Here is a 14,279-nt window from a genome sequence, read left to right as displayed (position 1 = left end):
AAAGCACTAACATTTATAAAACTGAGTTTATGTTCATCTGCATAAAGATCTTCCAGTATTTTCCTGAAGGCAGTGTTCACTTAAGGCATTAAATTGCATATAGAATTAAAAACTGGAAATAATGAACAATTTTATTCCATATATAAATATCAGAGTTGATGACATTTAAAAAACAATTCTAGGGCTTCCCTGGTGGCGCAGTGGTTGAGAGTCTGCCTGTCGATGCAGGGGACACGGGTTCGTGCCCTGGTCCGGGAAGATCCCACATGCCGCGGAGCGGCTGGGCCCCGTGAGCCATGGCCGCTGAGCCTGTGCGTCCGGAGCCTGTTTTCCGCAACGGGAGAGGCCACGACAGTGAGAGGCCCGTGTACCGCAAAAAAAAAAAAAAATTCTAGTAATAAAATAAAGCCAGGATTACTAAAAATTTATCTAAGGGTAAAAATTTTCATGTCCACTATAGGTTAGGAAAAGAGGTTCATATACTTTATCCTATGGAGGTAATTCAAATCTATATTTAAAATGTTTTGGACGTGAATCTATTCTCGAATAGTACAGTGTCAACGGTAAGGAGATACCCAATATAAATACTCAAAAGGAAAAACATCCTAATAAATAGTAAATTTAATTTCAAGATAAGTTACTACAGCAACTAGAACCCCAACATCTCCTCATCTACAGTGAGGTAAAGATATGGTTTTCTAGGGACTTCCCTGGTGGCGCAGTGGTTAAGAATCTGCCTGCCAATGCAGGGGACACGGGTTCGAGCCCTGGTCCAGGGAGATCCCACATGCCGCAGAGTGACTGAGCCTGTGCGCCACAACTACTGAGCCTGTGCTCTAGAGCCCGCGAGCCACAACTGCTCAGCCCGTGTGACAAAGCTACTGAAGCCCACACGCCTAGAGCCCCGTGCTCCACAACAAGAGAAGCCCGCGCACTGCAACCAAGAGTAGCCCCCACTCACCACAACTAGAGAACGTCCGCGTACCGCAACCACGACCCAACACAGCCAAATTAATTTATTAATTTAATTTAATTTAATTTAATTCTAAAAGAAATGGTGTTCCAGCCTATACCCAAAAGAAGTGAAAGCAGAACAGATTATTGTACAACCAAGTTCATACAGCATTATTCACAGTAGCCAAAGGTGGAAGCAACCCAGTGTCTATCAACAGGTGAACGGATAAACAAAATGTGGTCCATACATATGGAAATTTATAGAAAATTATTCAGCATTAAAAAGGAAGGAGGGACTTCCCTGTTGTCACAGTGGTTAAGAATCCACCTGCCAATGCAGGGGACAGGGGTTTGAGCCCTGGTCCAGGAAGATCCCACATACCACACAGCAACTAAGCCCGTGAGCCATAACTACCAAGCCCGCATGCCACAACTACTGAAGTCCACGTGCCTGGAGCCTGTGCTCCGCAACAAAGAGTAGCCCCCGCTCACCGCGACCAGAGAAAGCCCACACACAGCAACGAAGAACCAATGCAGCAGGGAGGGAGATGCAAGAGGGAAGAGATATGGGGACATATGTATATGTATAGCTGATTCACTTTGTTATACAGCAGAAACTAACACACCATTGTAAAGCAATTATACTCCAATAAAGATGTAAAAAAAAAAAGAACCAATGTAGCCAAAAATAAATAAATTTATAAAAAATAAAAAGGAAGGAAACGTTGACTCATGCCACAGTATCAATGACTCTTGAAATAAGTGAAATAAGCCAATCACAAAAGGACAAATATATGTTTGCTCTTATACCAAGTCCCTAGAGTTATCAAATTCTTCAAGACAGAAAGTAGAATGGTGGTTGCCAAAAGATGGCGAGAGGGGAATGTGAAGTTAGTGTTTAATGGATACAGATTTCAGCTGGGGGAAGATGAAAAAGTTCTGGAAATGGATGGTGGTGATGCTAGTACAATAATGTGAACGTATTTAATGCCACAGAGCTGTACACTTAAAAATGGATAAATTGGTAAATTCTATGTTACATATATTTTACCTCAATAAAGAGAAAGGAAAATATAATTGTGCTTTTGCTTAGTTTCTTCTGGCAGCTAAAGAAAACCTCCTGGTGTATCTATGCCAAGTCCCTCTTTCCATAAGAACAAAATCAGCCCTTTTCAGAGAAACTGACAATACAGGCTACCTGAGCATCAGAAAGCTCCTATAACTTGAGATTCCATACTTGTTTATGTACATTATGTAGGATTAGAAGCCTAAAGACCAAATCTTTAAAATTTAATGTACTTTAAAACAATAATAAGCAACCTTCTTTGCCCAAGAGTCAATTCATAAAAACTTTTAAATAATGATACAAAATATGTTTTTCAATAAACGTATGTACCTTCAGGGGAAGGTTATGTTCTTACAAATCACTTTAGTTAGCCTTTAAAGTATTAATATCTAGGCTCATTTGAAATACAGTTTTTAAAAGGTTATCCTTTATATGTAAATAGTGTTTTAAGTTTTATAGTCTATTCACATGCATTATTCATTTAATCCCCGACCCAAAATATTATTGCCACTTTACAGAAAGGGAAATTGAGGCTGAGTGACATGAAATAATCCACAGAATGTCACAATGTCCATCAGATGATTAACTGCAAAGCTGAGACTAGAATTATTTCATTCATTCAATAAATTATTTGCTAAGGGCCCATTATGGCCAAGCACTACGCTAGGTGCAGGGGGTACAGAAATGAATTAGACACAGCCCCACTCCTCAGAGGCCCCAAACTGGACCCCCGACTCCAGCAGCTGGAGTATGTTCTCTCTGCTTGAGCAGGGTGAGTCAATAGCCCAGGGCCAGTCCCACTGCCACCGGCAGCACAGAAGGAGAGGTCCCCCCACCAAACTCTGTCATCTACCCTATCTGGAAGTAACTAACTCTGGGGAAGAGATATATCAGGGAAGAGTCTCTCGCAAAAGAAAAACAAAACAAAAGTCCCTCTTTGTATGACAGGCAGGTAGGCAGCAGAGCACAGTGGCCAAGATAATGAACCCTTGAGTCAGTTTGCCCGGATTTGTTCCCCAGCCCTGCCTGTGCCTGGCTGTGCTTCAGTTTCTAATCTATAAAATGAGGATAACTACATTCCCTATCTTATAAGGTTGTTGTGAGAATTAAATTAATTAATATTTGGAAAGTGCTCAGAATAGTACCTGGTCACAGTTATTGTTTTTTTTTTTATTTTTTTTTTTTTTTTTTTTGCGGTACGTGGGCCTCTCACCGCTGTGGTCTCTCCCGTTGCGGAGCACAGGCTCCGGACGCACAGGCCCAGCGGCCACGGCTCACGGATCCAGCCGCTCCGCGGCATGTGGGATCCTCCCGGACCGGGGCACGAACCCGTGTCCCCTGCATCGGCAGGCGGACTCTCAACCACTGCGCCACCAGGGAAGCCCACAGTTATTGTTATACAAGTATTTGTTAATTAAAATATGAGATAAAAGGCAGCTACAAATTGCTGATCACTGCTGTGAGCTTAAAACTTAACGCGGAAAAAAAATCAGTTGATTTTGAGTCAATTCAGCATTACAACATGAGTCAAAGGAAAACAATTCCTCAATACAGGAATCTATATATAAATATGAATATATTAATATTCTTACGTATGTTCAAATATATAGAGAATGAGTAAAATAAAAAGGTCTAAAATGAAGTTTTTTATAAAAAAGGGACATTAAATTATAGCAGCACACTGTGAAAATAGCATTAGAGGAAAAAAACTGAATTCAAGATAGGGTAAGACTAAAAAGAGTCAAATAGCACTGGATCTACAACATTTTGTCTTTGAAGAAGTGATAAGACTGGAAAAAATATAAATGATCTAGGCAAAGAAAACAGATGCTTCGGGACTTCCTTGGTGGTCCAGTGGTAAAGAATCCACCTTCCATACTGCGGGGCAATTAAGCCTGCGTGCCACAACTAGAGAGAGAAAACCTGTACGCCACAACTAGAGAGAAGCCCGCGTGCCACAATGAAGACCCCGCGCGCCACAATGAAGACCCCGCGTGCCACAACGAAGACCCCGCATGCCACAACTAAGACCCTACGCAGTCCAAAAAATTAAATAAATAAATAAATAATTCATTAGAAAACAGATGCTTCAAGCGAGGAATGACAAATGTAAGAAATAATTCAGGTGAGTCAATTTATGAATCAGTCTGATAGCAGTTTTTTAGTCTCAATGTTTTGCTTTACTAGAGAAATTAATAATTTATGAAATATTACAAAATTCAAAATTTACTGGTTATAGCATTTGAAGACCAGATCCAAGTTTATTTTCAATATAACTAAGTTTTAAATGAAGTTGAGTATTGTTTTTTACTAAAATTTGATCCAAACCTCAAGTCGTATAGTTCACTTTGAAAGGATACAAGTATGACCATTATTCCAAAATTAGTCACTTTATTAGGATTTGGAGAGCTGGATTTGGGAGTGATTATCATCCTGCCTCTGAAAATAGTATTTTACTTAACTCTGGGAAAGTCATTTGTAAAACCCTTCATAAACAGGTACTCACTAAATATTGGTTAAATTGCTCACTACTTTTTGCTTCCTTCACCTAAAATTTGGAGGAATTAAGTACTTGTACAGTATTTCTTTAGCACTTTCTTTTCCATAGCAGGTCTTTTGTATTTAACAATATAACTTTTTATTTTTTTAATTTATATAGTACTTCAGAATGTTCAAAGCAATTTTGCCTACATTGTATCATAGAACTACTCTATATATTTGAAGTCATCATGAAATCATGAGATTTCTTTTTCTCGTAACCTCAGAACCTTCATAGTCATTTCAATTATCCATATCAAAGAAGACAAAACAAAAAATTCAGATAACCTCAGATTCTATTTCATATGCACTCTACATTATCAAAACATCAGCAGCACTTACTTGTTCTTTTAATGTGTCTCTTCCCTAGTCCTTACCTTGGACTCTTGGAGACGATTTTCAGTGTAATTATCAAATTAATAAATTTATTTATAAATTTAAATCCAAGCTAACATAAAATACTTTAAAATAACATATATCCTTAAATCACAATAATTTAACAAAGAGTATTTCCATAATGAGGAATAATATTAACTATCTGTAGTGTTTTCTAGTAAACACTATATAACTAGTTCTCATAAAATTTAGAACTAGGAGTTTCCAAGAGGATTGTTTGGAACTTGGAATACATTTTCCCGTAGAAACATAGGCTAGTCTGGCTCCTGAGCCAGACTATAACCATCTATACCTTAACAGAAGGACCAACAGTAATAGAAAACCTAACCACTATGTCTAATATGTCCATAGAAAAATTTCTCCAAAATTCCAAATTAGAAGGCCAAGAACATTTCTACATCTCTCTGTTGCAGTCCTTCTAAATTTCAACTCCCCAGAAGCTTTTTGAGTCTTTAGTAGTGTGAGGAGGGGGGTTTGCAGGGAGGTACGGAAAAGAAAGAGAAACATTTATTGGTAAAAGGAGAGGAAGTAGGGGTATTGTCCAGTTGCCGGGCTACAGAACATAAAGCAAGTGTAAGAAAGGCCCAGACTGGCTCTGTGTGTGTGTGTGTATATATATATATATATATATATATATATATATATATTCTATGCATATATGGAAGGCAGCCAAAATTATAATTTAGATAGAAATGCCTAATTTGTTTATTAAAATATTGGATTAAACTCCTCAATAAAAATCTGATACTATTCGTTGCTATACATAAGATATACAACTTATAACATGAAATTAGTCATCTTCTGTTTTTAAAGATCACCCAGATATTTTTGTTCTTCAAAGAAGTAGCTGAAAATCTGGAAAAAAGAACTAGGCCTCAACTTTTTTTTATATAATAAGGTAAAAAAATTTTTTTAAATCTCTAATAGGTAAATGATTAGAAGTGCTATATCATCTTATTCCATATAATTCCTTCCCCTTTTCCTTCTCAACTCCAACCTCCAAAACAGTAGCAGCTCCAAAAATCTATACAACGCAATCTAATTTAAACTCTGGTTTTATTATTTTAATATTATTAAACTTAAGTGCTTTGAGAAAATAAAGCAATCCCTTTTACTGGCCATATTTAGGTAGAACGCAATGAGCCAATAATAAAACAGTATGTTGGACGCTACCAGCTAGAAAATAGTGAGTACTATTACAAACGGAACAGTTCCCAAATTTACAACTTTTAAAAGGCAACAAATTACTTACCCCCTTATCTAATTCACATGCCTTCCACTTATTTTAGCTTTTGATTTCGTCCTGCCTGGGAAAAATGGTCTAACAAAATAACTCTAGAAATTGCTTCCAGATGTACTTAATTAATATGCGTAGAGCCTTAATTCACAGGGCAAAGGATTGCCCCCCTTTCTTCTCTTCCCACTCTTTTCTGAAAGCCTTGACCCTTGACTTGTTTCTATTGCCCCATTTCATCACTCTGGGTAAACACTACATGAAAACACACATCACCTCTATGGTGCTTCTGCAAAACAATGAAATTGTTCTGGATTAAATGGTAATGTTATCATTTTGCAAAAATGTACCCCCCCCAAAAAAAGACACTCCCTAGCTCCAAGAAGCTAAATAGAGGGTCACTATCTTAAGGATTCCCAATGAGTGGCTTGAGATCTACTAGCAGGACTTCCATGCCCTTGGCTGGGCTCTGGGTCAGTTGTCACTGTCAGGCTCTTCTCTCTGCTACTCCCAGTTCTTCACTGGCTGGGATTAACACTGCAGGGACTGCACTGCCAAACCACACCATCACATTTTTACTACAAGAATATAATTTAGTCTTAAGAGATGGTGAGTTGCTCTTTTATTAAACGTCGTTACTGAGATACTAACATGATTTCGTTATGAGGTAGTCTCATCTACATAACTAAAAAATAAACAATGTAATATGTATATAAGCAGGTTTTCTAAAAAAAAAAAAAGAAACCCACAAAAAACAAAGAACTACTACACCAAGAGCAGGAGTTATACCAAGGTCTGATGTACTAAGTCTTAATTTTATTACCAGGACATATTTTGAGGATACAGCAGTTTCACTAAAAACATACACCTTTACGCACTAACAGAATTTTCACAACCTTTAAGAATCAATGAAATTTTACATATTGCTAAATAATGTGTACTCATGAGAAATCTTTGACATTTCTTAAGTGCATATTCCTATTTTTGTTTAAGCATACAGAAACACATTAAAAAAATATAAATTCTCATTAAAAGTACCCTAAGAGAAGCCACTGAACTTGAATTTCTCATACCTGTTGGATAGTAGGCTTGGGAGTACTGCGCTGAGGGTGTGTAGTTACTGTATTTTGGGGAGGAGCTGACCATTGTTTGAGGACCTTGTTGAACATGTACGGATGTGGCACTGGGCTGCAGGGTATATGTAACCTCAGATGGAAACCTCTGTAGTACAGGAAATGGAACCCCTTTATCTGAAAAGGTGGGAGACGTTTCCACTTCTCCTGCTTGCATTCCAAGAGAGTTCTGCCATGTTCTAGGAGGAATCGGGGTCCGATCTAAACCTTTCAGAGGGAAAGTACTGTGGTTGTGAGATGAAGCTGATACGTAGGAGTAAGGAGACAAACTATCTCGCCGGAACGACCGGTGGAATTGTCCTACAGCCACTGGTCCTGCATAAAAGAGGAAGAGCACATTTACTGATCTTACATGACATCACCAGATGTAGTAAACCAAAAGTCACAAAATATGAGCTACTCTTCACTTGTAGGTATGTTGAGTTCTCAGCCATTTTTAACACAACAGAAATTTACTGGTAAAAACAAGTTGTTCAGAATCCAGAATATGAGATTACACATATAATGCTGAAAATATAATCAAATAACTTTTGTCTGGTTCTCAATATGACTGTCATAAGAGACAGAGTAGCCAAACTCTGACATTAAATCAAATGTAAGATGTCATCTTACCTTTCTCAACAGACTGACCCAGATTTTTCCAATCTGTAAACTACTTCCTAGAAGCTTTAGAAATTCCAGTCTTTCAAATCATTTAGGAACGTTAATAATAGGCACAAAAATAAGCCCTCAACCATATACATAAAAGATGGAAGTATGGAAGAAATAAAAATTATAACACAAACCAAAAAGTAATTTAATGTTCTTTGCTCCCTTTCAATTTTTTCAAATTTTAATAACAATCTTTGCAGAAAAGTCAAGCTTGAAAACTCTGACTTGTTCATTCCTTAACTCAATCAATAATTTTCCACGGTCTTTTTTTCTTCAGAGTATCTCTAGTCGCGTCCCTTCCTAGATATGAATGGCTCTCAAACACTGATTTACATTTGAATCACCTGGAGAGTTTGTTAAACATCAGGCCAAGAGGTTCCAATATTTGCTTTTTCTTATCTAGCAAAGTAGAAAGGAATTAAAAAGTGGAGATGAGGAAGAGAGAAAAAGGCCAATACTATGTAATGAGGAAAAGGAAAATATAAATGTTGCAAGCTGAACTTATTTTAAAGACTGTGGTTCTTGAACATATAGCTAGCCTAATTTATTCTTAGGAAGGGCTTTACGCACTAAATTATGTAGTTCACAAAGTTTTTTCAATTTGTTTTATTAAACTAATCCATAAAACAGAGGGAAATCTAATTTATGTGCTACTCATCTGCTGAAGATGGCACTCAGGTACCTACTTTTCCAAATATTTAAACTGTAAAACCATTCTACATGTTACACTTCCTTTGTTCTAGTATTTCTATAGTGTTTAATTTCCTCTAAAGAAGAAAGCATTAGGGAGCACTCTTAACCACTTCTGGTTTGCCGCTGCCTGATTCAAATTGATTTTGGCTCAAATAAACTCTTAAAATAAAATTTTAAAAGAATAAAGCATTAATGCCAAAAATAAACAAATATACGCATACATATATGTAAACAATTCTGGAACCTGGAAATCAGGAGCTCTAAATCTAATGGGAAAAAAAAAAAAACCTTAGCTCAGAAGATTAAACGTATTTAAATGATACACCTCTTAAAAAATACTTTTCCTTTTTTCCTTTAAAATACAAAAATAGTTTTTATGCTACTTGACTAGCAATTCCACATGTATACACACTTTGAACTACCACTGAGAATTCTTTGTTTTAAGACCTAAAGAAACATTCTTTTGCTCTTCACAAACAGGTGTTTCTGAGGTCCCAAACTACCCACCACTTGATTTTTTCTTGGATGCTAAAACTTCACGTTGCTACAGTGTGCCATTCTTCACTCTCTTTAGGGTTAAGTTGTTGATGAATTTTCAGACTGTCAATAACTTAAGCAGATAATTAAAGAATGTTCTACCCTGATTTCTCAAATTCTGGTTTAGATCTGAATTAAAATATAATTCTACTTCTACTACGATAAATTCTGAGTGATGGCCAAATATTTATATTCTTTAGATGCTGCTAACATAAGGACACGGTTAGGATTAGAAGGACATTCCTTTCAATTGTTTGTTTTTTTAAAATAAAGAACTAAAACATGCTCAGCTCTTATTTATTCTTCTGTTAAGGGTTACTTCATAGGGTTCTACTCTGACCAACTTTATAGAACATCACCTACATGTCTTCAGAACATCTAAGATATATTTGGTAAAGATTAAATCCAGAATCCTGGAACTGTAAGGCAGGCTGAATTTCTGTTCTTAAATTTTCTGTTCCGTCTATAAAAGTGAATCTGAGCTAATCAATCCCCAGGAAAGAATTTGCCTCCTTCCCAAAACTTGCCTCTTGAGAGCTTGTTATCCCCAGGCAAAAACAGATTATCTAGTGCTCAGACTTGCTACTTAGTTTAGAAAACTTTAACAAGTAGTGTAAAATAAACTGCCACTAAAAACAAAATAACAATAGTGGGCAAACAAAAAAGGGAAAAACATGTGATCCTCACATTTCTTATCAAGTACATTCTCAAAAGGTGAACAGGACAGCTGGCTCAGTGGATCTAGGTAAGACAACTAGGTCCCAAAACAGGGGATTCTACTGTAAAAGAGAAGTATTTAAACCAGAAGCTGCAGTAGAACACAGAAAACAGAAAGGAAACTGGGAAGGAGCAGTGTAGTCAGGCATATAACCAAGGCAAGAATCAAGCAGAATAAAAATTAGGTGAGGAAAAATAGAAGAGCCAAGGACTTAGAACATGGTATTAAAGCAAAACAAAGTTGGGCCGGTATTCTTGAACTTAGAATTACATTCCACCCAAACCAGTAACACAGTTCCCTAGTGAACCAAGCCTGTGGTGTAGACAATCCACACCTGACACAGCTTCTGCACACACCAACAGGTAGAATGGTAAAAAACAGGAAATGCATGAAAACTACAATAATTTAGGTATATATGGATTGATGTATTATCTATACTGAAAAAGTATGAATTAAATTTATGTTTGTCAACAAATAATCTTTAAAATGCTGACCAACTGAACTGTAAGTGAAGAAAATCAGATCCTATGTAGTCCCTGTATTTCTTCAACTAAAATGAACTCTATCCTTAGAATACAACTGGGTTTAAGATAGGGCAGAGAAAAAGAAAATCGGAGAAGAGAAAAAAGTGAGCAAGAGTTGGCTTGTATGTATGTATGTTTCTTTCTTTCTTTCTTTGAAGTGGTTATCCTATTTTTCCCACGGACACATTTTCAGTCTTTTCTCCTTATGCCACCAGACACGCAATCTGAAAAACAAATATCTATGTCAGAGATTCTACCAAATGAATGCCAAGGTATTGTCTCCACTGCCTTTCCCCATTCGATTCCCCACCAAACTCAATGACCGTTATATGGAAGTAAGCGGCTTAATATTCCTTTAGAATCCCTTTAGAACATTCCTACGCCACTGCTATTTTTCCAACTGGTTAGTAGAACTCTAACCTAATCTCTTATCCTCTAAACTCCACAGATACACAACCTAATCCCTTATCTTCTAAATTCCAAACGAACATTGCTTCATTCATAACCCTGGGCCTAGGTTAAACTGAACATAGTGTTACTTTTATTCGTATATCTAAAGTTTTTCCATAACTGAGAAGTAACCCAGACACTTCTGTGGTGTGCTCCAAGGACAAAGAACAAGATAAACTCAAAGGGCCAATACTGCCACAACAAAGAGTTACAGGACTCCCATCACTCTGTCACAATGTGACCACTGCAATGTCCCAGAGCCCTCCCAAGCAGCATGCCCTGTCCCTTTCCCATCCCATTTAAGGAAGGACATTAGCCCCATTTTTCTCCCGCTCAGCACACTGAAAGCATACGTACTCTGCCCAGTCAGCAGATGACTTGCAGGTCCCCTGGCTATAAAAACAGAGAAGCAACCCATGCTCACCGTCGACTTTCCCTGGCTACCAGGGAGTCAGCCCAGTGTTCTTGCAGCGACCCTCCTCTTTAATAAACTCTACCTTCCTTAACATTCCGCCTTGTGTCTGGCAAATTCTTTTCCAACCCGCTCTCGGACCACAACAACTTTTATGTTAAATCCATGTTAACATGATGCAAATGTCTCTGCTACTCTTTTAGTTGAAGGTGAAGAATGAATTCTCGTTATCATATCCTGTTGCTTTCTTGGTATGCTGCTTCGTATCACGGACTCTTTAGACAACGAAAGGGAATACTGCCACCCTCACCTTCCTTTATAAAATAAATTTCTATCACAGAGAGTTTTTGAACTTTGAGTAAATACAAACTTATACATAGAAAATTTTTTCAAAACTGAAAGACTGAAGGCAACAGTGAAAAATTCAAAGGCTGCAAATGTGAGCTTTCTAAAATCCTGTTTAACTAGAACTTGACAGTTGTAAAGAAAACCATTTTTGCCTTACATTTGTCTAAGCACAACACCTAAATAAGCATCAGGTCTCATCAGCTACAGTGAAAGAACCGTTTAGCCAATTCATTCTACACAGGAACAGTATCTGGTCAACAACAAAATATATTATTATATTTTTGCTTTTAAGATATATAAACAACGCCTATCGTTCTACACCTTACTCCAGAACCTACAATATGATTATTGTCAGAACACGTCTTCCATGATTTCTTAGATGTGTCACTGGGTGGAAGATGGCATGTATCTTCAAGGACAAACTTCCACTCGAGGCACCTCGTTCACTTTCCCTTGGTTGGCATAAATGTTCTAAGTTCTCTTGGCTGTGACTGTTCCCTCCTACCTTGACCTTTGCCATATCCTCACCCTGTATAGGAACTCTGTTCTGCTTCCCATCAGAACCGAGGAGCCCCTTCTGTGTTTCTTCCAGAACCAGGGCTCCAACAAAGGCCTGCTTATTGGAGGTGTTCGCCTTGGAGAGACGGCGTCTCGAGAAGGTAAACGGCTATACAGGTTTGGAGCCCAAAGGGGTCCGGGGGGGCTAGAAAGCAGCCTGACGCAGAGGTCCCTGCGGTCGCTAGTGGACACAGAAGGGCCTCAATGTTCGCGGACGGCTCAGGGCAGAGGCGGTGCCGGCGGGGAGGGGCGCCGGCCCGGGTGAGGGCGGTGGCGCGGCCGGTTCCGGGCAGGCACCGCGGGAAGCGGCTCCCGGGCGCGTTCCCAGCACAGCAAAGGAGAGGACGCGAACTGCCCTCGGAAGTGGCGGTTGCCCCCCGCCGACAGCAGTGCGCCGGGCGCGGGGCGAGACTCACCGTGCGGCTCGGGCCGGGACCCCCCGGGCGGCGACGGCAGCTCCTGGTGCTGCAGGGGGGAGGTGGCGGTTGTGGCCGAGGCCGAGGCCGACGTGATGAGGAACCTCTGGAAGCGGTTGGGCGGCCGGCAGGGCACCTCCAGGCCGGCCGCCAGTTTGGCCTTGTTGGCGCTGGTGAGCCTCTTGAGGTGCACGAGCAGCTGCGGCTGGTCGCGGCGGAAGTGTGGGCTGTGGAAGTGGTGGAGGGGCCCGTCGCCCGCCGGCCCGCCGCCCCTAGGCCCCGCCGCGCCCGGCCCGCCCAGTACCACCTTGCGGAAGCCGTAGAGGTTGAGCTGGCGGATGAAGCTGGTGAAGTTGGTGGTTTTGAAGAGCTCGGGCTCGGCTCCGGCGTCCCTGACAACGCCGAAGCAGCCGCCGGCCACGGGCGGGCTGAACAGCTCGGCCTCGAAGAGCGGCTGGTCGATGAGCAGCCCCTCGCCGCGGCCGTCCCAGCGGATGGAGCGGTACCGGGGGCTGTTCACCAGCCGCCACAGTTTGGCGGGGAAGTTGTTGGGGTTGATGAAGGTGGAGAGCAGCACATCCTCCATCGCCCCGCCCAGGCCCTGGGCCGCGCCCCGCCGAGCCTGGCTCTCACACCCCGTTCTCGATCCCCCGCAACCCCGGCCTTCACTTCGCCCTGCCCCCTCCCGCCAGCGCCAGGCCAACGCCAACCCGGGGACCGTTGGCGCAAGAGTCCCCGCGGCGCCCGCCGGCGCGGCCAATGGGACCTCGAGTTCCGGCGGCGCGGCCGGATGCGCCGCGAGCGATCCGCCCCCTGAGCCCCAGCGGCCTGGCCACGTGCAGCGGCGGCGAAGTCACGCTCTCTCGGCGTCCTAAACCCGCCGGACGGGCTGGGAACCGCCGCCCGCCAGGTAGTGTTACGTCCTGCAGAGATCGGCCCGGTTATCCCCCGATCGGCCCGGAAATATCCCCATATTTCCCTGCGGCCGGCGGAGCTGTGGGACTTTAGAATTTAGCAAGTGAGCAGTGGGGCAGTACAAAATCGGACGTTTCTCGACAGGAAAGGGCACAGCTCTGTAACCTTAGTCCTAACGGTTGAATTGCTTGTCTCTCCAAATAAAAATGGTGATGGTGGTATAGTATCCTGAGTACACACATTCACCTTTTAGAGAGTAGCATTTTACATGTTTTGAAATATACTCTTTTCAGCCAATATTTTTCCCAAGACCGTTTACCCAAAGTGGAAAGAAAACGGAGGGAGCCTGTGAGGAGGGAAGCAGGAAGCAGGGAAACAGGTACAATCCCGTGTGCCTGATCAACCAGCTGGTGAAACTTTAGATATTAAAGAGAAATAAACCTCACATGAGATGGGATAGAACCCTGTAGGATCCATAAGCATAACTCCCCTATCTGATCAATAGCTAAGCTTGTGCTGATAAAAAGAGAGGGCCATTTTAAAAATGGAAATGGTTGGGAGGAAGGAGTGTAATGTTTCAGTCCTTTCTCATGGTCAAAGAAAAAATGAGTATTAGTTTTCTTAGAAACTGAAAATGAAGAAAAAGACCCAACAAAGCAGCACTAATATAGAGATTTTATTTAAATTGTATCGAGTTTTTACAGCACATTGCATGTTTGTCACAACGCAACTGCAC

At 40.8% G+C, this 14,279-nt stretch overlaps 1 protein-coding gene across 1 annotated transcript in view; it reads right to left on the bottom strand.

Annotated features, from left to right (window-relative positions):
- Positions 1 to 13,214, bottom strand: part of HSF5 (heat shock transcription factor 5) — a gene marked incomplete at both ends in the record, with an annotated part of 50,695 nt that extends 37,481 nt beyond the window's left edge. The window contains 2 exons of the mRNA XM_079725482.1: positions 7,262 to 7,636; positions 12,629 to 13,214. Coding sequence (XP_079581608.1) covers positions 7,262 to 7,636; positions 12,629 to 13,214 — 961 coding nt within the window. The remainder of the gene's footprint in view (positions 1 to 7,261; positions 7,637 to 12,628) is intronic.
- Between the last annotated feature and the right edge of the window lie 1,065 nt (positions 13,215 to 14,279).

Source organism: Hyperoodon ampullatus (genome assembly GCF_949752795.1).
Source record: "Hyperoodon ampullatus genome assembly, chromosome: 19".
Lineage (NCBI taxonomy): Eukaryota > Metazoa > Chordata > Mammalia > Artiodactyla > Ziphiidae > Hyperoodon > Hyperoodon ampullatus.
The sequence above is the reverse complement of the archived record's forward strand: the minus strand, read 5'-3'. Positions and strand labels throughout refer to the sequence as shown.